A 22632-nucleotide genomic window follows, 5' to 3' on the forward strand; every position below is an offset into this window, starting at 1 on the left:
TTACTGCTCCATCTGATCCCATGACTGCATCTGAATGCAGTGTGTGTCTCTGGACCATCAAGCACACAGTAGGTTAGAGTTCTGTGTATCTCATTTCCTGAAGCAGGAGCCTCTGTGTGGGTGGGCTGCAGGGTGCTGGCTCAAGTGATTCCACTGTGGGCTGGATAATATGATTAGTGTCTTTCTCCTTCAGGCTCTAATTGTACTTCCTTGCAAAGCACCAGGAATGGCTGTGAGCCTGTGAGAAACCATCCCGTGAACCTGCAGGGCCTCTGTGCAGACCTAATGCAGGCATTCAGGCACCAAGCAGAAGTGCCTACCATGTCTGGTGGGGCTGAGGGGCAGCTGTATACATTGAAGGACACAGGCTGTGGAGTTTGTGCCTTTTGGAAGACTGAAATCATGGCAGGTCCAGAAATTGATGCCCAATTGCATTTCACTGGTATCAAAAAATATTTCAAATCTTACACTCTTACAAGGGGGAATGAATTGTGTACTGGCCTCATATGGAGGTATTGCTTTGAGAGTCTTATACTTCAAGTTAAGGTCTAAAAAAATTCCAGCTGTGAAAGCAACATAAATGGATTCTAAACTGTACCTCATCTGTTAAGTTCCCATGCCTGAAGAAGTTAATGTCAACTCATCATGTGATACTCAATTTGTACAATAAATTATGAACCTGGAAAAAAAAAAAAATAGTGCCTACCATGTGTGTGCACATAGGGACAGATGCTCTAAACCATGGCTGTGGTCTGCAAAAAAAATTAGCATTATTAACCCCCAACAGACTCAGTGCCTCACTCTGAAATAACTGAAGTGTCTAAGCCATTTGCTAATTAAATCTAAAAAAATATTTTTCATGTGAGATACCTACAACCTGTAGACAATACCAATACATTATATTGGTATAAAGCATTGTTTAGCCTGTTCTTTCTGATTGTGTTTATATCTGTATATTAAGCCACTTTTTGATTCAATAAGAAGTAACCAATATACCAATTTTTAAATATCTCATTCACAAATTGGTGTTTTCCTCCTCTGCTTTGGCCACTGGCTAACACTATCCAAATTTTCCTTCTTCTAGAAGTTGAGGAGCCACTTGTACATTCTTACATGGTAATCTTACTGCTAGTTTTATTTTGTCCTCCTATTCTTTTTCTGTTCTTCATTTGCCCAGATTTCCTCATCTTTTAATCTTATCATAATGGTAACATATGTTATTATAACCCCAAATCCTTTGTGGATTGCACTAGGGATGAGATTTTAAAGTTTTAATAATAAAAGGACATGCAATGTAGTGATGATGACTGAAGGATTTTCACCGAAAGTAACTGATGTACCAGTTTTTAAATATCTTTATTCACAAATCTGTATATCATCGGTCAGTTTGAATGGCATATGTATGATAAAATAGATTATGAGAAGTATCATATTTACAATGGCATCATTATTTTATATAGCTGAGTCATCTGATAGGTTACCTCCTACAATAATAACTTAATGGGCCTACTTCTACCTTTTTAATGGACGAATTTTATGATTCTAGAAAATTTTGACTTGGGTATATTTTCTTGGTGCTTCTTTCTGTGATCTAAGGCTTAAGAGAAAATCCCTGGAAACCAGCAACTGGAACCAGACCTCTCCAGGATTGAGGAGAGACAGGAGTGAGAAAAAAGACATCCTGTCACATCTTAGAGTCCCACAGCTGCTAAGCTTCACAGGAGGAGGAACGAATCAGTCCCAAGAATTATATTGACCATTTCTAAATCATCATCAAGGATTAATTTCTAAAACAAGTTTGTAGATATAAGCTATCCAGCTAGTCATTAACTAAAATGCACATGCAATACAGTCAAGGATGCTGTGCTTACAAAACCACATACATCTTATTTATCTCTAATTTTAAAATAATTCATTCCCTTATCGGGTATGCAAGTGAGCAATGGAGAAAGTGGTGCGTCTGCAATACCTGAAATTTAAAAAAAAAAAAAAAGAAAGAAAAGAAAATGAAAATAATCACAGGGACAACGATTTGAGTCAGTTTAAAATTACCAAGATTGGAGGTGGATCAGGGACCCCCATTAAGTGAAGCAGAATATGCAAAACAGGGCATGACGGGATAGCAGACTGGAGCCACGAGGCAGCTCAGGGGCAATCAGTCAGCACAAAGAGGGTCTAATGTGGTGTGTTGTTAATTCTGGCTGATGAAATTAGCTGACTACTTACCGGCTGGTGCTAAGGATTTCAGTGCTTCCAGAAGATGGGGGCTAGAGAACTTTACCAGGCACCGGAGGGGTTCTTCTCTCTCAGCCAGGATGCCCCCATTTAAGTCACTCTTGAATTTCGTTTCGAGCTGTCAACAGATATATTTTTACATGACTATTAAATACATCAGTTGCAATGGCAAATATAAAGAAATAGGATTATGTATTTCACTAATTCTTGTTATCAAGAAACACAGGGATTAATGGGGGTGGGAACCATTTAATCTGCTAATTGTAAATGCTGAGAGCAACCAGTATATCGCACATAAGCCAAGCGTGCACAGTGCCTGACACACAGGAGACCTTGCATGTCAGTTCCACCCTCAGGTGCCCTTTACCTGAGCATTAGGTTTGCATTCTTAATGGAAAATGAGCCCTATTTTTTGTAATCTGTCATTTCAATGTAAAAATGTCATGTGTTTTGAGTCACTACCACAGTTTAACTTCTTATATGGAAGATTTAAAAAATACGCAAAAGTAAGGAGCACAGTGTAATGAGTCCCCATGTGCACATCACCCAGCAGAAACAATGAGCAGTCTTGTTCCAGCTACTACCCCACCTCCCGTTCCCCACTGCCCACCCCCACTGGATTATTTTGAAGCAAATCCAAGACGCCATAGCATCCCACCTGCAAATATTTCAGTATGTATCTAAAAGAGACCTAAAAAGGACTCCTTTTCAAAATTTCTCCCCCATAACATTACCACACCTAAAAAAAATCAATAACAGTTCCTTCATATCATCAAATATCCAAGTACTGCTACTTCAATAGGTACTTAGCTCTTAGATTCTAACTTCGATTTTTTTCTTTTTACTTAAAATGATTCTTAAAATTTAGAGATAGAATGATGAAATATTTAGAGGGTGAGTAATGTCTGCAACTAATTCAAATGGCTCAGAATAAAGAGAAAGAAAGCAAATGTGGCAAAATGATAACAATTAGTGAATTTTGAAACAAAGGGGAAATGAATGCTCATTGTAATATTCTTGCATGTTTTCTGAAGGTTTGGCATTTTTCAAAATAGAAAAGGTAGGGGAAAATTAGTAGCAGGTATGAATAAATATGTACCTTAACTTGTAGAACAGACCTATTCTAAGATGTGTATAAAGGGTAGTTTTGTAGATTAAAGATTGTGTATCCTAGATCATTGGCTCTCTGTGCAGAATCCAGTAGGACTAGGGTGGGGCCAAGAACCTGCATTTCTTACGCATTTCCAGCTGATGCTGATTCTGCTGGTCCAGGGACCACACTTTGAGAATGACTGTCTTAGAGTATGAGCTATTTAAAAGAATTGGGTTAAAACTTGCCATTCAGGGAACCTAACTTGAAAGGTGTCAATCAACTTTTCCCACTAAAAACAAATCACACCAAACAGGTGCTGGGCCTGAGTGAGCACATCAATGGTAGACTTAAAGTGTGGTCCGTAGAAAATTCCTTCTAAGCAGAAAGAATTTTACTGGAAAGTTTAGGGGGAGGACGGTGTTATGAATATGAGCATGAGTATTAGAATAGGGTGATCATGATATAAACCTTGAATTCTTCTAGTGGTGGCCATGGACTTGCCCCCCACCCCCCACCTGGCTTTCCTGGTGGGCAGTGGCTCACTTCTGGAGTGAGCCAGGTTTTCTCCATGTGATGCCAACTGGGCTATGTAATGACCTATTTATTCACTCTTTTATTTAATAAGTATTCATGAGCACTGACCATGTACAAGCATTGTTCTAGGTGTGGGTGAACTAGAAAGGCAAAACTTACAATTTCTTTTTCTCAAAAATACCAGATCGAGCTGGTTACACATAAATGAATTAATATGCAAGGTGAAATGAAAAGGCAAATTCAAGATTTCCAAAGGTCTCCTTTGCAAGAGAGGAACTTACTAAATACGATAAAGAAATCTATTTTAACTCATAAATTTATTATACAAAATTAAAGTGACGAATATGAGACAGTTTCTTAGAACTGTTTCCCACTTAAAGTTTTAGTTCTTTTTAAAAAATATTGATAAATTGTAGTTAGTTTATAGCAATGTCCTACCTTATACTGTGCAAATTCTAGTCTTGGTTGAGGGTAGTCTCCAAAAATTTCTTGAGTCACTCTCTGGACTCTCTCTTTTTCCATTTTGTTTTCATGAATGATCCTTGAATCCACTATAGATGGAAAATTTCAAGAGAAACAGCTGTTAGGAATATATTTCATCCATTAAGTATCATTCTTTCATTCCTAACCTTTCAATTTGATTGTAATTTAAAAATAACGTTTACTGTTTCTTCTCGATTGTAATAATTTTTTTTTTTTTTTTTGTAATAATTTCTTATTGTAGAAAAGTTGGAAATTATAGGCTGATAACAAATAAAATAAAAATCACCCATAATTCTACCACACAGAGAAAAGTCTGTTAACATTTTAATATATTGTCTAACCCTTTTTTCAGTGAAAAAAAGATATGTATTTTTTAAACTGGGATTATAAAATATACAGCATTTTGTATCCTGCTTTCTTTACTTAGCATGAAATCAATAGCAGTTCCTATGCTGTTGGGAAGTCATAAATATGTTTAGTTCATAATGGTTGCACCATTTCATTTTATTGCCAAATCATTGCCAAGAGAGAGGAACATTTTCATTTTTATAAATCTATATTGTACCCCACCACTTTTCTGAACTTTCTGATCCACATTAGTAGTTTCATACTCAATTCTCCTGGGTTTTCTAGGAAAGGATTCATGTTATCTGTGAGTAGTGGTACAGTAACAATTCTGATTACAGGCACACTTCAGAGATAAGCGGGTGCAGTTCTATACTACTGCAATAAAGCAAATACTGCAATAAAGCAAATACTGCAATAAAGCAAGTCACATGAATTTTTGGTTTCCCAGTGCATATAAAAGTTATGTTTATGTCCTACTATAGTCTATTAAGTGTGCAACAATATTATGTCTAAAAGGACAATGCACATACCTTATTTAAAAAGTACTTTATTGCTAAAAAATGCCAACCATCATCTGAGCCTTCAGCAAATTGTAATCTTTTTGCAATAGTAATATCAAAGATCACTGATCACCATAAGAAATATAATGAAAAAGTTTGAAATATTGTGAGAATTACGAAAATGTGACACAGAGATAAGAAATGAGCAAATGCTGTTGGAAAAATGGCGCCGAGAGATTTGTTCAATGCAGGGTTGCCACAAACCTTCCATTTGCAAAAAAAAAGCAATACCTGCAAGACGCAATATAGTACTCCGGAAGCAATTTATCCAGTGCGTTAAGAGCCTGGGCTCCAGACTCAGGTAGATTTGGATTTCACTCCTGGCTTTGCCAATTCCTAGCTATGTGATTTTGCCTCACGAGTTACTAAACCTCTCTGAAACCCCGTGTCCTGGTGAAAAGAGCCTGTTCATGGACTGCTGTGAAGAAATAGGAAATGATGCATATAAACACCTGAGGATGGTGCCTGGCACAGAAGAAATGCTCAACAACTATTACTTAACTTTTACTTTTGTTGTAATTATTATTAGATGCCAGTCTAGTAAATTCTAAAAGAAATTATGGTAGCTTAGCATCCCCACTTCAACAGAAACTTAGTTTTTAATTTTCTGAAAACAGTAAATACTTTTGAATCACAATCCTGGTACGTAAATGTTTTACTGGGTGACAGAAATCTGAAAAGGAATGTCCTTTCAAATTTCAGCTTTTATCTTAAAACACACATACTATTTATATCTAGCCCAAGGCTTCTGTCTTGTAGAGGTGTAGTAGAGTTGTGAGTTTCAAAGGTCTAGGAAAAAGAAAAAAAGAAAAAAGTGAATGTTTTCCTAACTTTATCACCTTGAGTATAGATATTAACTGGTTTTAGTGCATAAAAATATGGCAAATCTTATCTTTAGTTTTTCCCAACACAGAGAGATTTGGGGCCATACGCAGACTGAGTTGAGCATTTCTCCTAGAGCGATAACGGCAGGGAACACCAGCAACATGGCTGCTTTGTCTGAGGAGCTCTGTACCTTGTTAACATAGACATGGATCTGGAAGATGTATAGCTCGTGAGTGCAGAAGTGAGAGGAACCAAAGGCAGCATTCAGAATGTGATGTTTCAGCTTTATATCTCTGTCTTTATAACTGTAAAAAACTCACCGAGATTCCTTATGAAAAAATAACTTTCCTACTGTAAGTCTGAATCTCCCAAACCCCTCTGCTTACTTTCCCTCACTGAAGCCATTGTTTTTATAATTAAGTGTTTGACAATACGAATTTTCTTAGAAATGTCATAGTGGAACCATTGATAGCAATTTGGTAGGAGGGTGGTAGGTAGGAGGGTGGTAGGTAAGAAGGAGTGGGCTGCTATGGGAGAAAATCATTTACCTAACTTTATAATGTTAGATTTTTTTCCTTAAAGAGTAGCTTGCAGGGGGCCGTCACTTCTTCCTACTTAGAACAGATGAAAATACATAAGTATAACATACCTAAGGGCTCAAAGATATACCCAGAGCCTTAACAATCCTATAGGAGTCTGAACATATGAGCACACAGATGCCATGCAGAGGGAGAAAAAACCCTGAGCCTGCGAGCAAGGCCAGATCCGTTCTTATCATTGAAGCGAAACAATGCATTCAAACAATTTTGACAAATAAATAAATTGTGGGACTTGATAAACCAATACTTTCTCCTTTACTTCTAACCCCTGGATCACCTGCTTGACTGATGGGACAAAAATTTCTGCTTCTCTCTTGCATAACAAAATAATAATAATCAGCTTCAAAAGACAGTGTCAAGTTACTCTAAAGAGAAAATAAATTGTGAATGGAATAGCTGATTTGGAAACGGAGGCCTATACCACAGACCCCAATGACTAATGGGCAGTATAAAACACAATACAATCATAAAAAGGTGAGAGTGAGGAATTATTTTGTTTCCTTCAACGTCAACTGAAAACTTTCTCCACTTCAGGGATATCTGATGTGATCTCCTGTTGTTGGAGGTAGACTTTCCCACCTGTTCAGCTTCTATATTATGTGTGAAAGAGAAAATGGAGACTTAACTTTAAATAGAGTCACTGATGGGCTCACCTGATTATACTGTTTAAAAACAATAGCCTTAAGAGAGTCCAGATACCGGCTTCTGAGGTCCATTTTCACAATCTGATGGTGTTTGCTAGCAATTGTCAGTGCCTTGAAGTGAAAATTAGCAAGACTATTAGCATTACTGTGTATCTCCCTGTATTTACAATACTTGTTCAGGAAAAATGTAGGAGCTGTAATCAGTGAATAATTTCTACTTAAAAGTAAAAAGAAACCCAGAACAATTAAATCTCATGGCCTGTTACTCAGCTTGGAAAACAAAAACAGTGGCTAATGGCATGAAGATTTTCACAAATGCAAGGTCTTTTGTACTATTTTTAAAAAGTGATCCTGTTTATTTTTTTTTATTTTATTCTTTTAATTTTTTTATTTTTTGCTGCAGCAAGCAGCATGTGGGATCTTAGTTCCCCAACCAGGGATGGAACCTATGCCCCCTGCAGTGGAAGCATGGAGTCTTAATCACTGGACCACCAGGGAAGTCCCCCTAGGTAGCATTTTACATCAAATGATATTGAGCAGTTTAAACCTACATGGACCTGAGAGAAGGATAATACAACATTACAGCTTACAGTAACTGGTTCCATACCTGACCCAGGAGGGGTAGATTGCTCTTCAGTTGGGAGGAAGAAGCGAAGACATATGGAGTTTGGGAATAATACACCACGTAAGCAGGTTTGTACTGGTTTGGCTTTCTATACTGTGTTCCCCAGGCAATTCGAATCCATACTGCATTCTCCTCGGCGTCTCTGAAGCTGACTGTCACCTTATTTAAAAAAAAAAAAGTAAGTTTCCTAATTAAAATCTCATGTGGCACCAACAACAGGTGCTTTTTAGGGATGAAGGATGTCACTATAATCTTGCACACTGGCTGAGATCTGGCAGTCTTCTCTCCTACTTTTCATTACTGTGTTTCAGGAAATCTTTGGGAAAATATTTTGTGGTTTTTCTGTAAAGATACATTCATGCCTTGCAAAGTCTTTTGGAAGGAAAAAAATTTTAAATCCTACAATCAGGGCATGACATCAAAAATTTTCAATAATTTCTTGGACTTTGTCCTGAAAAACTATAAGAGTTTATGAAGCATGTCAGTCTTACAAATGAGATACCTTATAAGGAAGCATATTTAGCACTGGACACAGACTTAGTGTGCACTGTAAACTTTAAGAGTGAGATTTCTATGTAGCAATGAGTTTAAAAAAATACTAATCCTAATGCTTTTATGTATTTAGCTCAGATGCTAAAAAGTACCCCAAAGCAAAGTTACATGGTGAGAATATAGGAAATTCTACATGGTTTCCATTTCATGGATAAAATATAGACCTTTCTAAACTTTTAAACATGATTGCCAGTTGCTATGGAATTTAATAGCACTCTCCTAGATTATTAGGCCCCCTTGGAGCTCAGACCCTGGAGACACTTGAGACAGGTGCACTTGGCTTGTCCACATCTCTCTCTCTCTCTCTTTTTTTTTCTGGCTGTACCGTGTGGCTTATGGGATCTTAGTTTCCCAACCAGGGATTGAACCTGTGCCCTCGGCAGTGACAGCGTGGAATTCTAACTGCTGGACCACCAGGGACTCCCCTGTCCACATATGTTTATTTCCTCCCTCTTGAATCTTATTCCCAGAAAAGCAGGCGGTTACATAGCTCCTGACATTAGCAAAGAAGGCAGTTACAGTTGTCTCTGAGGATTCTGGATGAGGTTCCAGGACCCCTCTCGGATACCAGGATACCAAAATCCGAGGATGCTCTAATCACTTATGTAAAATGGTGTAGGAATTGCAAATAACCTATGCAGATCCTCCCACATACTTTAAATCATTTCCAGGTTACTTATAATACCTAATTCAAAGTAAATGTGGGACTTCCCTGGTGGTGCAGTGGTTAAGAATCCACCTGCCAATGCAGGGGACACGGGTTCGAGCCCGGGAAGATCCCCTATGCCGCGGAGCAACTAAGCCTGTGCACCACAACTACTGAGCCTGCGCTCTAGAGCCCCCGAGCCACAACTACTGACCCCGCGCTCTAGAGCCCCCGAGCCACAACTACTGACCCCATGCACCTAGAGCCCATGCTCTGCAATGAGAAGCCACCACAATGAGAAGCCCGCGCATTGCAATGAAGGGTAGCCCCCGCTCACTGAAACTAGAGAAACCCAGCGCACAGCAACGAAGACCTTACGCAATTGAAAATAAATAAATTTACTAAAAAAAAAAATTTAAAAATTGCAATATTTAAAAAAAAAACCCAAAGTAAATGCTATGTAAATAGTCATAACTACAATGTGAATGCTATGTAAGGAGTTTCTGGCCCAAAGCAAATTCAAGTTTTGTTTTTTGGAACTTCCGAGATTTTTTTCCCTGAATATTTTCAATTTGCAGTTGGTTGAATCCATGGATGCAGAACCCATGGATATGGAGGGCTGAATGTATTTTGACTCTGCCCACTCTTTATCTGGCTGCTTCCTCAAACTTCCTGAGTGTATCAGACAAGGAACCCAAGACAAGTCCAGGGTGTGGAGGGTGCAGAGTACTCTGCATTTCCCCTGGGTGAGCAGCACAGCCCTTGGCCCCAAAGGCATGCAGTGGACTTCTGCCAGCTTGAATGGAAGAGGACAGGGTCTTATTCTGAATAGCCTCTTTGCATCATATTACAAAAGTAAAAATGCCTGTAAAATCAAGATTGCAAGTAGTATACGGAGGGCATAGTTTTAGTTGGAGAAAACTGGTAGCCTTCAATGGAGTCAAGTAGTCTCTCTAGTCTAAGAATGAGGATAACTTCAGTGAGGGCTCATGAAGGGGATTACAGAGGCCTGTGACCTCCTGAATTGGATGCACAGTTGGATGAACAGGTTTAAATGTACGTTCTTCTATAGAGGTGCTGTACCACCTATCAAAATTTTTATAAGGGCCTATGATCCAGAAAAAAGTTAAAAATCAATGGGCTAAGAGAAAAAGGTGTCTGCAGAGTCAGTATAATCCTGGCCTAGCTGGCTGTCAGGTGCTCCATCTCACATTCTTATAGTAAAAGAGATACTCAGATACCTGAAAAGGTAGGGCCCACATATAGACCTTTATTATTTTCCCAAGAAACTATCTCAATAGATATCATCCTGCAATACCTGGGATAGAGCGTTTCACAGAGGAGAGCTCAGATTAATATTGCTCAAGCTTAAACGAGTGCAGCCAAGGGTCCTAAGTGGTTTGACGAACCTGAGGCCGTTCTCATGGCCAGGGTACCCTCCATTAGCCATCAACTGTCAGTAACTGGCCAAGACCCACAAGCTAATGAACACAAATATTAGAAAATGTTTAGACTGAGAACCAAACGAAGCTTACAACACAAAGAATCACCACATATGTAACACAGGCCATCATTATTATTCCACATGACACAGGCATAGAAAGGCAGAGAAACTGTGCTACCTTACAATTTTTAGTTTGTCTTGTCTTTGTAAGTTTTTCCAAGAATTTTTACTTGGTAAGATGTTCAGTTAATCCCTCCACCCCCTGCCCGATGTGCAGTTAATCCCCCCTCCCCCCGCCCTCACAGTCTCCACCCATCACTCCCCAGTTAGGCTCCTTGCGTTCTCTCGTGCCAGCTTCTCTCCCCCATTGGTTCAGGGCAGGAGTTCTTAACCTGAAGTCCATGGTTAGAATTCAGGGTATCTACGGACTTGGTGGGGGAAAAATTTCATCTTTATTTGTACTAATTTCTAATTAAAATTTCGCATCTCCTTCAATTGCACAAGTAGGCATCAAAACAGTTGAATTTTAGGACCTGTTACTTTGTTGTCCATAGAAATCCCAGATGTTCTTATCACATTACAGTTGCACATGCCTCAAAAATATCATTTACACTTATTAGTACTTTGAAACTAGTTGTTTTTAGACCCATCATGAGATTATTTATTGTGTTAATAAAGAAGCACATGCATTATTGTATCACAATTTGGCATTTTAATACCTTAATAACTGTATTTTTAATATCATTTGTTTCCCCTGCAATGGATTTTATTTTATAGCATTTAAATACACTCTTCTAAGAAGTGGTCCATAAACCACTAATAAACAAAGGGTCCTTGGCACAAAAAGGTTAAGACGCCTGTCCTACAGCAGCAGGTGGGTCACTCCACTCCTGGGTACCAGAAGATGCTACTTGGCATGACGTCATCATGACCAGCCTCTGGGAAAAGTAGGGTTAACAAGCCACTAGTTAAGTTACGTTGAGGAAGGTGAGGATAAGCCGGGAGTCCTTGGTCAGTTGAGGAAAGGGGTGAGGACATGTGGGCCAGCTCAGAGTAGAGGGACAGGGGACAGAGAAGACCCAGGGCCTTTACCTGCTCATCCTCCTCATCTAAAACCTGCAGTGTATGCAGCATGTCACTCTCTTGCCGGCCTTTCAAGCAAGACAGATATGACCAGTAAAAAAGCTCCTTTATCCCCTTCCCCAGTATCCGACTTCCCCCACCACTAGTGTGCCTGAAATTCATTCAGGAGGCAAAAGCTTTTGGAACATGGTAGTGATAAGAAAAAAAATCTAACAACTGAAATACATGGGTATCAAAGTAGGAGGAAATGTGAGCGTTTCAGACTCTTTTCTCCTGGCATGGTGGGGGCAGTGGCCTGGGGTTCAGAGAACAGAAGTTCCTGGTGCCTAAAAGTGGGACAGGAAAGACCATCAAGTGAGGAGAAGGCGCTGGGAGAGAAGATGCAGATAAACTCTGAACTGGACCCGAGAGAGAGACACTTGGGTGAAGTCGGGTGGGAATGTTTGCTGCGAGTGTTTCTCAAGATGAGTTAGCCAGTCATATTCAGCTTCATAAGAAGGCTGCTTCCAGAAGGGTTCAGAACATATATCCACAGCATGTCTGGAGAGCTGGCCAGGGATTACGTGGTAATGAAGCTCTTTGTTTAAAAAAAAAAAACCAGGTGCATGTGTGGTACCCAGAGTCCAGACAGGACCCTCCTTTAGCCTCTGCAAAGTTCACAATTTTATGGTAAGACCTTTTCAAATAACATAATCCAAAATAACAGCTTAGGAGCAAGGTAGAAAAAAGTGCTTGCTCATTCACAAAATTTAAAAAAAAAAGGGAGATATACCTTCTTTTGGTTCACAATTTTCTTTGAATTAATTTATAAATTAAATGCAGGGAATTCCCTGGTGGTCCAGTGGTTAGGACTCTACGCTCTCACTGGTGAGGGCCTGGGTTCAATCCCTGATCGGGGAACTAAGATCCCACAAGCTGTGTGGCACAGTCAATAAACAAACAAACAAACAAAAAAATGCACCCCCACTCAAAAGGCTGAAGATTTTGTTTTGTTTTGTAAACCTGATAAAATGACTCTAAGGTTCACCTGGAGGAATAGTTAGGACATTTTTGACAAAAAAGAGTAATTAGGGGTAGGGGCAGGGTTGACATGTCTTAAAGGTTATTAAAATGTTTTAAAAAATACAGTGATTAAAGGAATGCGGAGCTTGCTCCAGGCAAGTGGCCCTCCTGATACCAAACCCAGGAGCAGGTGGAGCTGCCTACATGGTCACTGGCAGGACGACTGTGAGTGGTCTCCCTGCAGAGGCAGAGCTGGCCCCCGGAGGAACAGACCAGAGTAGGTGCTCCCTGCAGGCAGCTACTCTCACTCAGGCTAAGGCCGTGCTCCTGCTGGAGAAAAGTGAAGGAGGCAGTGAGGAGGGGCCAATGGGATTCCATCCACATGTGGGACACATCAGGAGCAAGAAGAAGTATTTCCCTCCAGGAGTCTTACGACAGAAAGAATAGAGATTGAGGGTGAGCCTGGGGAAAGTATGTACTTTTACTGAGACCTGAGCACATTTATAAGCAGTAGAGTAGGAATCAGAAGAGGGAAGAGATTAAGGATGCAAAAGAGAACAGAGGAAAATAAAGCAGTTATGTTGGGTGAGGATGTAGGAGATGGAGTCCCAGCACACAGAGAAGGGCCATTGTAAGAAAGGAAATGAGGGAATATGTTCAGCGACCAGTGGATAAGTAGCAAGCAGGAGCAGTTACAGACAAAGGATGAGGTAAGGGGATGGAGAGACAGGTCAAGGAGCTTGTGAGTCAAAGAAGAGGGAACACCACTATCCCAAAGAGGACGGCCATAGGGTGAATGGGACAGAGTTTTTGGCATGTCTTTATATGCAAGGAAGACTAAGGCAGAGCAAGGTGGAAAGGGAATGAAGTAGGGGAGGCTGTGAAAAAGCGATCACCTCAGAACCTACTGTAGAGCACAGGGAACTTGGCTCAATATTCTGTATAATCTAAATGGGAAAAGAATTTGAAAATGAATGGCTACTTGTATGGGTATAGCTGAATCACTCTGCTCTACACCTGTAACTAAAACATCATTGTTAATCAACTATGTTCATATATATATATATATATATATATATATATATATATATATATATAAAAAGCAACCACCTCAACCTACAACAAGATGTTGAGGTGATGCCTGTGGAAATGGACTGGCAGCTGAAGACTCTTCAGTGCTTTGGAGCTACACTGACCAACACTGTAGCCACGAGCACCCAGGGCTGTTTAACTAAAATTCATTACAGTTAAATAAGATGAACATTTTAGTTTCTCAGTCACACCAGCCACACTTCAAGTGCTCACTAGTCACATGACTGGCAGTGTCCTGGACAGCGCTGATCTAGAACATTTCCATTGCTGCAGAGTCCTACTGGGCAGTGCTGCTCTTGAGAGAGAAGCAGTGCCCCTGAATTGAGAGGTAAGGGCAGAGGAAAGTTTTTACAATGAGTAGAGTTTCTCTTTGATATGGAATAGAATAGTATGGAATATTACTAACTGAAATTTTAAACAAGGGACTTCCCTGGTGGCACAGTGGTTAAGCATCCGCCTGCCAACGCAGAGGACACGGGTTCGATCCCTGGTCCCAGAAGATCCCACATGCAGTGGAGCAACTAAGCCCATGCACCACAACTACTGAGCCTGTGCTCTAGAGCCTTCGGGTCACAGCTACTGAGCCCATGTGCAGCAACTACGGAAGCTTGCGCGCCTAGAGCCTGTGCTCCATAACAAGAGAAGCCCCCACTCGCCACAACTAGAGAAAGCCTGCACGTAGCAACAAAGACCCAATGCAACTAAATTAAAACAAAACAAAACAAAAACAAAAACAAGGTAGTAACGAATTTTAAGTGCACAGATGCCATGAAATTGAATTTCGTGGAAATGCAGATAAATTCTATTCTTACATTTTTTAATGCTCTCTGAAGAATTTTCTTGAATGAACTTTTGAATTGTTCCATATCAAAAAGGTCAATTTCTTCACCTGTCGAAAAGAAAAATCAAGAAGAATCAAGGGAACTACAGTGTCTTTAATACATTTACAAAGATCCTGAAGGTAAGCATTTGGTGTAACCTCAAAGAACAATAATGATCAAATCACACAAATGCTGCTGGTACCCCTGATGCAGCATCACCAGATATATTTCTTATTTTTCTACACATGAGTAATAATCACCTCATTTGGAAAAAAAAGAGACTTAAGAGGAACATACTGCTATTCATTTTTAAATTGCCAAAATAGCAAATACAAGTGTTCAGTTTGAAATGGAAAACATTACCTGGTTCTTTACTCAGCTGAAAAACATCCCAAATTTTCTGATGCCGATGAAACTGAGTATCTGAGAGAGGAAGAGGAGCTCATTACTATCATATCAAGAGAACGTTCAAGTAACTATCATATTGAGAACTTTCAACTTATACATATTTTTAAAGTTAATTAATTAATTAATTAATTTTATGGGCTGTGTTGGGTCTTTGTTGCTGCACACTGGCTTTCTCTAGTTGCGGTGAGCGGGGCTACTCTTCGTTGTGGTGCGCGGGCTTCTCATTGTGGTGGCCTTTGTTGCAGAGCACGGGCTCTAGGTGTGTGGGCTTCAGTAGTTGTGGCACATGGGCTCAATAGTTGTGGCTCACAGGCCCTAGAGCGCAGGCTCAATACTTGTCACGCACGGGCTTCGTTGCTCTGAGGCATGTGGTATCTTCCTGGGGCAGGGATCGAACCCGTGTCCCCTGCGTTGGCAGGCGGATTCTTACTCACTGTGCCACCGAGGAAGTCCTAAATACATATTTTTAATAATATGAAAGTGGAGAAAATAGCAGTAATTTAAAAATTAAGTTATACATATTTTTATTCAAAATATAAATTTTAAATGGATTAAATTTACTCCAGACAAATAAGATGAATCATAAAGAATTACTCAATATACTAGAGATATAGCATGGATTCTTACTTAGACCATTTATTCTGTCAACATAGGTCTACTCCACAGAATGCCACATTCACACAGTGAGCCAGGGATGATGTGCTCCCGGAACTGGTGTTTCTATGGACTCTCCTTAGTCTGGAGCACTCTTCTCTTAGCTTGCTGTGCATCTCATTCTGGTCTCTACTAAAATGCCCCAGTGCAGAATGGCCTACCCTGGGCACCCTACCCAAATCGACCTGCCATCCTGCCCTGCTTTAGTTTCCTTCATAGTACTTTTATTAAAAATAAATTTATTTATTTATTTATTTTATTGGCTGTGTTGGGTCTTTTTTGCTGTGCGTGGACTTTCTTTAGCTGCAGCGAGTGGGGGCTACTCTTCGTTGTGGTGCGTGGGCTCCTCATTGCTGTGGCCTCTCTTGTTGTGGAGCACGGGCTCTAGGCACATGGGCTTCAGTAGTTGCAGCACACGGGCAAAATAGTTGTGGCTCATGGGCTCTAAAGTGCAGGCTCAATAGTTGTGGTGCACAGACTTAGTTGCTCCGCGGCATGTGGGATCTTCCTGGAGCAGGGATCGAACCCGTGTCCCCTGCATTGGCAGGTGGATTCTTAACCACTGCACCACCTAGGAAGCCCCCCTTCATAGTACTTTTCACTACCTGGCATTACAGCATATGTTTAGAGTTCATTTCTACACTCCTGTACTGGTGGGTTACAGGACTTAGTCTTCTTCACTGTTGTATTCCCAGCATCTAGCCACTGGCTAGCATTAAACATATATATTTGATGACTGACTGACTGACTGAATGAATGTATGATATAGAAGACACTCCTCCAGGAGTTACACATTTAAGAGTATCTTGGAGTAAAAATGGGCCTAAGAAGTTCAGTCCCAACACATTATCATCCTGGCTTTATTTTGTCCCTGCGCTGACCTCCATCTACATCCCTGTCTTTGGACCCAGGACCAAGGTGCTCTGCACCCCATGAAGAAGGGCTGTAGGCCCCAACCTGCTGTGCCTTTGTCTTATTACTTTTCTTGTTCTGTCTCTTTTTTTTTTCTTTTTTCTTTTTCGGTGCCTTGGTGTCCTTGTCTCCCCATCGCACCCTGTTTATGGCGATGGCCTGAGAGTTCTTGATTATCTAGTTCTGTCTAAAACGGGTGTAATCAGGTACAATATAATGCCTGCCCCAAAACACAGCAACCAAAGGGTTTTGTTTCTTTCTGGTATTTTCTCCTTGGTTCTGTGTTTCAGAGTTCAGATGGCCTGCTAAATGATCTTTGAATAAGGTTGTTATAATAATAATGGAGATTAAGAATTTTTTTGTTGTTAATGATTCTTTTAAACACCAGGTAGAAGTTCATGTTAAATGGCAAAGACTTAAATACAAATGCAGACGTTTCCTCAAACGCGTTCCATGAACATGTCCTAGACTAATCCATGATCTTTGTGACAAGCTTGGTGACCTCTAGTGTCCCCTATCTTAGCTGGGCCTGCACTTCCCTTCTAAGAGCCAGGCATGGCCCTCCCACTCAGTCCCCCCTTGACCACACCATGTGCAAGTCCAGTCAGTGTTAATCCTTACATTCCTTACAACCTACACTGTAATTACAACAGATTCTCAGAAATCTATTTTTAATTTCTGTTAATAATAATACAAAGCCTAACAAATACTTACTATGTGCTTATTATATGCCAGTTACTGTGCTAAGGGCTTTTCTAGTCTTATCTTACTTCACCCTCACAACAGTCCTGTGAAGTAAAAGCTGTTATTATCTCCATCTTACATAGGAAAAGTCTGAGGCTTAGAAAAGGTGACATGACTTGGCAAAGGACACAAGACTGGTAAGTGACAGAGCTGAAATATGAAACCAGGTCAACTTGACTCTAGAATCTGAGCCGTTACACACAAAACTGCCTCTCTGATGAAACTGGACTGGTTAAGCTTAAATACAAATCACCAAAACTTACAGATGATGTCTAAAAGGGCTGCGTCATTGAGACTTGCACGGTTCTCCTGAAAGAGAATACAGCATTTTTAATAATCATGGTGATAGTTGTGGTTCTACCCCATTTACAGCACATTTTAGGACTGCTTAGAACAGATGAGGGCCCTCACAATACTTTACTGACAACCTGTCTCCCATCTATGCTCTCCTGTTAAGTAACAAATACACCTTCTGATTCGTGTCTCATTACAGGTTCTTACAACTGTTCTCCCACGATCTACTCCTTGTTTATCACTTTCAATTTTTTGCTTTTCTTTTTTTTTTAAATCAGTGGTAACCTTCGAGATTTCCTCTGTCCCACAGTTTCTCAGCCAGGTGCTGGTGACATTTTGAGTCAGATAAATCTGTGTTGTGGAAGCTGTCCTAGGGTGTAAAGGAGCATTCTTGGCCTCTACCCACTGGAAGCCAGCACCACCCCAAGCCTACAGTTCTGACGACCATAAACGTCTCCAGACACTGTATCCTCTGGGAGACAAAACCAACCCAGCTGAAGCTGCTCTATATACACACATTTATATGTTTGCATATTATACAGCTTCTTTCAGTGTTATACAGAAAGATCTAGTTTATCCTTTTTAATGGTTGAAGAATATTTTGTTAAGTGGATGTGTCATATTTGTCTAATTGCCTAAGTATAGCTGTTTCCAATTTTTGTGTGTAAACAATGGTAGCTAATATCCTTATACTTTGATATTTCATATCTATAACTAGATACATAAATATTTATCAATTATATTATTATATATACCTCCTTATTTTTTATTATGTTTTCCATATATGTAAATTTCCAGAAGTAGAATTGCTGGGTCATAAAGTATATTTATTTAAAAATGGGACTTCCCTGGTGGCGCAGTGGTTAAGAATCCGCCTGCCAATGCAGGGGACTCAGGTTCGATTCCTGGGCTGGGAAGATCCCACATGCTGCAGAGCAACTAAGCCTGTATGCCATGACTCCTGACCCTGTGCTCGAGAGCCCTCGAACTACAACTACTGAAGCCCGTGTGCCTAGAGCCTGTGCTCTGCAACAAGAGAAGCCACTGCAATGAGAAGCCCGTGCACTGCAACAAAGAGTAGCCCCCACTTGCTGCAGCTAGAGAAAGCCCTGTGCACAGCAACAAAGACCCAACACAGCCAATAAATAAATAAGTAAATAAGTAAATAAATAAATAAATAAGTAAATTTATTTATTTAAAAAAAATGAATGAGGGAATAGTGGAATATGGGAATTCTTTGTACTATACTTGCAACTTTTCTGAAAGTCTGAAATCATTTTAAAACAAAAAGCAAATAAGTAAATAAATATATGTGAAAGAGAATCTCTTTCTGCACAAGTCTCTTTCTGACCACCGTATATGAGTATTATTATCTTTTCATGTTTGACAATCTGATAGATAAATAAAAAAAGAATACTGCTCATTATTTTAACTAGCATTGATTGTTTCTTCTCCCGCGGTATTCACTTTTTTTTTTCCTCACTAGTTTTCCAAGCATTCTTTGTAAGTTGAAAAATCCAATTAAAAATTAGTTCCTTCTCTGCTATAGTGGTGCGTAGCCCTCCTCACTCCACAGCCTAGCAGCTACCTTAAATCTCTTTTGGACTAAGGAAAGGAAAGAGAAAAAAACCAAAGAGTAGTGTCATGTTCAAGGTAAATCATTTTGAATACTCTTACCTCACAAAGCAGAACCAAGTCCTGAACAAGAGGTTCCTTCCTTTGCCGAAAGTTTATAGTCTGCAGCTGATTTTCAGACAAAAAATTCCAGGTTTTTAGGATTGTCATCATTTCAGTCATTGGGATTTTCAAGATGGTCCTCCTGAAAAACTCAGCAACAGTTTCATCCATCTCTTTGGCACTTTCATAAAAACAAAACCAAAAACAGCACAACAAAGTATTAACCAAACACAAAAGTGTAACTTACTGAATTTTCAGTATCATATTTTCAGCCAGAATTTTGGTTTGTAGCTCAAACACGCAAATGTTTACCATTTCTCAGGTGCTCTGTGAACAGTGTTTCAACAGGAGGATTAAATTATTTTCTCCTTAAGTGTACATTTGAATATGTTGGAGTTTTTAAAAATTAGTGCTCTCTCTCCTTTCTCAGCTAGAGTATTCTGACATTTTTGATGGCAATATGTGAATCATTCACTCACTTACCAACTCATGTATCAAATTACTGAGCACCTGTGCATGCCAGGCACTTTTCTAGGCACAGGGGATAGATACGGCTGTATCCAAAAAGACAAAAATCGCTGCCAGTAGGGAGCATCCTTCCTAGCTGGGAGAGACAGGCAATAGGAAAATCATAAAAAAAAGTTAAAAGTGGTAAGTGCTGGTACTTCTCTGGTGGTGCAGTGGTTAAAAATCTGCCTGCCAATGCAGGGAACACGGGTTTGATCCCTGGTCCGGGAAGATCCCACATGCCGCGCCGGAGCAACTAAGCCCGTGTCACAATTACTGAGCCTGTGCTCTTAGAGCCCACGAGCCACAACTACTAAGCCCATGTGCCTAGAGCCCGTGCTCCGAAACAAGAGAAGCCACTGCACTGAGAAGCCTGCACACTGCAATGAAAAGTAGCCCCCACTCACCACAACTAGAGGAAGCCTGTGCACAGCAACAAAGACCCAACACAGCTCCCCGCCCCCCCCCAAAAAAAGTGCTGAGGAGAAAATGGAGCAGTGTAGGAAGTAGTGAAAGTGGAGCAGGCTGGGAGTGGGTGGCAGGGATGGAGAGCAGGACTCAGGGAGAAGGTGTAATTTGAGCCAATCCTTGGGGGAGGAAGAGTGAGTCATGGGGCTAGCTGGTGGAGGAGTTTTCCAGGCAGATGGACCAGCAAGTGCTAAAGCCTTGGGGCCTTCAAGGGACAGGGAGAAGTCCTCCAGGCAGGCCAGAGTGTAGAGTGAAAAGGCTCAGAGGAGGAGGTGACGTCAGAGATCATGGAAGGCAGCATTTATGACAAGAGGCAGAAGTCGGTCTGTCAATCTCTTCTGTTTCCGCCCTGACTATGGGATTCCCAAGGACAGAGGAGATTCCCCTAAAAGAATCCTGGCTGTGACTTATTTCTACCATTTAAGTGTTTGTTGAACACAGCATATAATTTATTACCATCGCCCACTTCTGAAAAGATACAGGTAGTTGAATGCATTTTGAAAAGATAGTGAAAACAATAGTTAAAAATAAAAAGGAACGATTAGGAGTCCTTTAGAGAGAGAGAAAAACAACTGAATTGAGAATGTGGGAGTAGCATCAAGATCATGAAAACTGAGCCTCATTCATTTCCTTGCCCAAATGCAGGACCCACCTGCCCTAATGTCAAGACTAAAATCCTCACTATTGTCTACCAGGCCCTGCCCTGTTGTTTGGTTCTTGCCTCCCTATTATCTACCGCTCTCTCCTTGGCTCTCTGAGCTCCAGCTACATTGGCCTTTTAGTTTCTCTATTACAAGATGATCCCTCCAGCTAAGGGCCATTGTATCTGCGGTTACCCCTGTTAAAAGGTTCTTCCTGCACATATTCACATGGCTCTTGTCATAATTCAGCTCTCAGCTAAGCTTCTTCGCAGAGAGACTCAGTCTGACCACCCGATCTAGTTGTTTCCTCACCTTTCATTGCTTGTCTTTACAGAACTATTTGAAATTATCTTGCTTGTTGATTACTTTATTGCATTAAATATTTGATTAAGTTCCACCAGGGCAGGAATCGTTCGTCTTATTCATAGCTGCATGCCTAGGATCTAGAACAGTGTCAGCCCAAGAACTGTCTAGTGGAAATACTTGTGGAATGAAGCATCAGATACTCCCCCGTCCCTGAGGAGGTAAATAACCTGAGAAGGATTCGGGTCCAACAGTCAGTGACAATATCAAGCCAAGGTTTCCCATCAAAAAACACTGGAGGTGGGGGTGGTTGTTAAAATGCAGGTTCTTGGGCCCTAACAGTTTAAGCTGGGCGGTGTGGGCGAGAGAGAAGGACCTGAAATTTTTGCATTTTCAGCCCGAGAGTCTTAATTCTGGCTAAAGTGTGGGAATGCCATTCTAAAGAATTCTGGTAGAAAGAGTCCACGCAATCTCATCAATAAAGTTGGAAAACCCTTGAATAAACTCTTCTGATTCCCTGTGGTTACCTAATTTCTTTTTACATCCGAGCGCTTAGCTCAGCGCTTGGCATATAGTAGTTGCTCGAAGATACACTGGCTGAATGAACGCATCACAGAAAAGGTCCCTTTTCAGTAACTTTCCTGTAAGTCTACACAGTCCAAGAGCTACCACGAGGAGCAGAAGAAGTAAGGACAGAGGCTGCAAAGACTAAAAAGGACGGACGCCAAAGTTAACCAAAAATCAAAACACCCCGCCCTGGGGAAAGCAGCAACCCAGGGCCGGGATAGAGTTCAGCCTGTGACAGCTCGGGGCGGCTCCCGCGTGACGCAGGGCGCACGCAAGGCCCCGCCCCACCACGGGCGGATGTGACGTCACGGCCCAGCGTCACCGCCCTTCTCACCTCAGCCACAACCATAGTCCCCAGCCTCAGGCTAGAGACCAAGGGCCGGTCCCGCACCACGGGACCTGCAGCAGTCGCGAAAGAGTCGCCTCAGAGGCGTGGGACGTGGCTCCTTCAAGGCTCCCACCACCCTCGGGGGCCCGATCCCATGCCACCAGGGGTTTTCTTACCGTCCCACATCGCAGGCCGGCTCTCTCCTCATCAGCTGTTCCCGCCGGCTGCGCCTTCAAAGCCACCAATGGCACTTCCCGCCGCCCTGGAGCCCCGCCCACCGGAGCTCAAGAATTGGACTGTACCCTCGGCCCAGGGGACCGTGTGGGGAGAGTGACAGGAGCGAAGCTCGCTGAGCCCTCGCCTCCCTCTTCTTAGCAGAGAGTACTGTTTGGGTGCTTTAATCCTAGCCACGGAATCTGGCTTGTCGGTTCGAGTTAACGTTTAGGGTCGGCCGCGCCTCCGCGGACCAGCTCTCTCTTCCCCCACAGCCCCTGAAAATGGGCCCGTCCAGGCCGGGTGGCGCATGCGCCTCGGCCGGCAAGA

At 41.3% G+C, this 22632-nt stretch overlaps 1 protein-coding gene and 1 pseudogene across 2 annotated transcripts; one reads left to right on the forward strand and one right to left on the reverse strand.

Moving 5' to 3' along the window:
- The first annotated feature begins 402 nt into the window (after positions 1-402).
- LOC130839334 (ATP synthase membrane subunit K, mitochondrial-like) lies at positions 403-580 on the forward strand (annotated as a pseudogene).
- Positions 581-1391: 811 nt separating this feature from the next.
- CENPN (centromere protein N) lies at positions 1392-22312 on the reverse strand. Of its 2 annotated transcripts, XM_057713534.1 has the most exons (11): positions 22266-22312; positions 19276-19456; positions 17568-17613; positions 14950-15009; positions 14578-14654; positions 7929-8105; positions 7331-7432; positions 5979-6042; positions 4301-4413; positions 2227-2353; positions 1392-1969 (listed from the first exon to the last, which is right to left on the reverse strand). In XM_057713534.1, exons 1-11 carry the CDS (start codon positions 22295-22297, stop codon positions 1887-1889), a joined length of 1062 nt encoding a protein of 353 aa, XP_057569517.1. In that variant the 5' UTR covers positions 22298-22312; the 3' UTR covers positions 1392-1886. The 2 variants fall into 2 exon arrangements, with proteins under 2 accessions (XP_057569517.1, XP_057569519.1); XM_057713536.1 differs by lacking the exon at positions 7331-7432.
- Positions 22313-22632: the final 320 nt, after the last annotated feature.

This window comes from Hippopotamus amphibius, chromosome 16 (genome assembly GCF_030028045.1).
Source record: "Hippopotamus amphibius kiboko isolate mHipAmp2 chromosome 16, mHipAmp2.hap2, whole genome shotgun sequence".
Lineage (NCBI taxonomy): Eukaryota > Metazoa > Chordata > Mammalia > Artiodactyla > Hippopotamidae > Hippopotamus > Hippopotamus amphibius.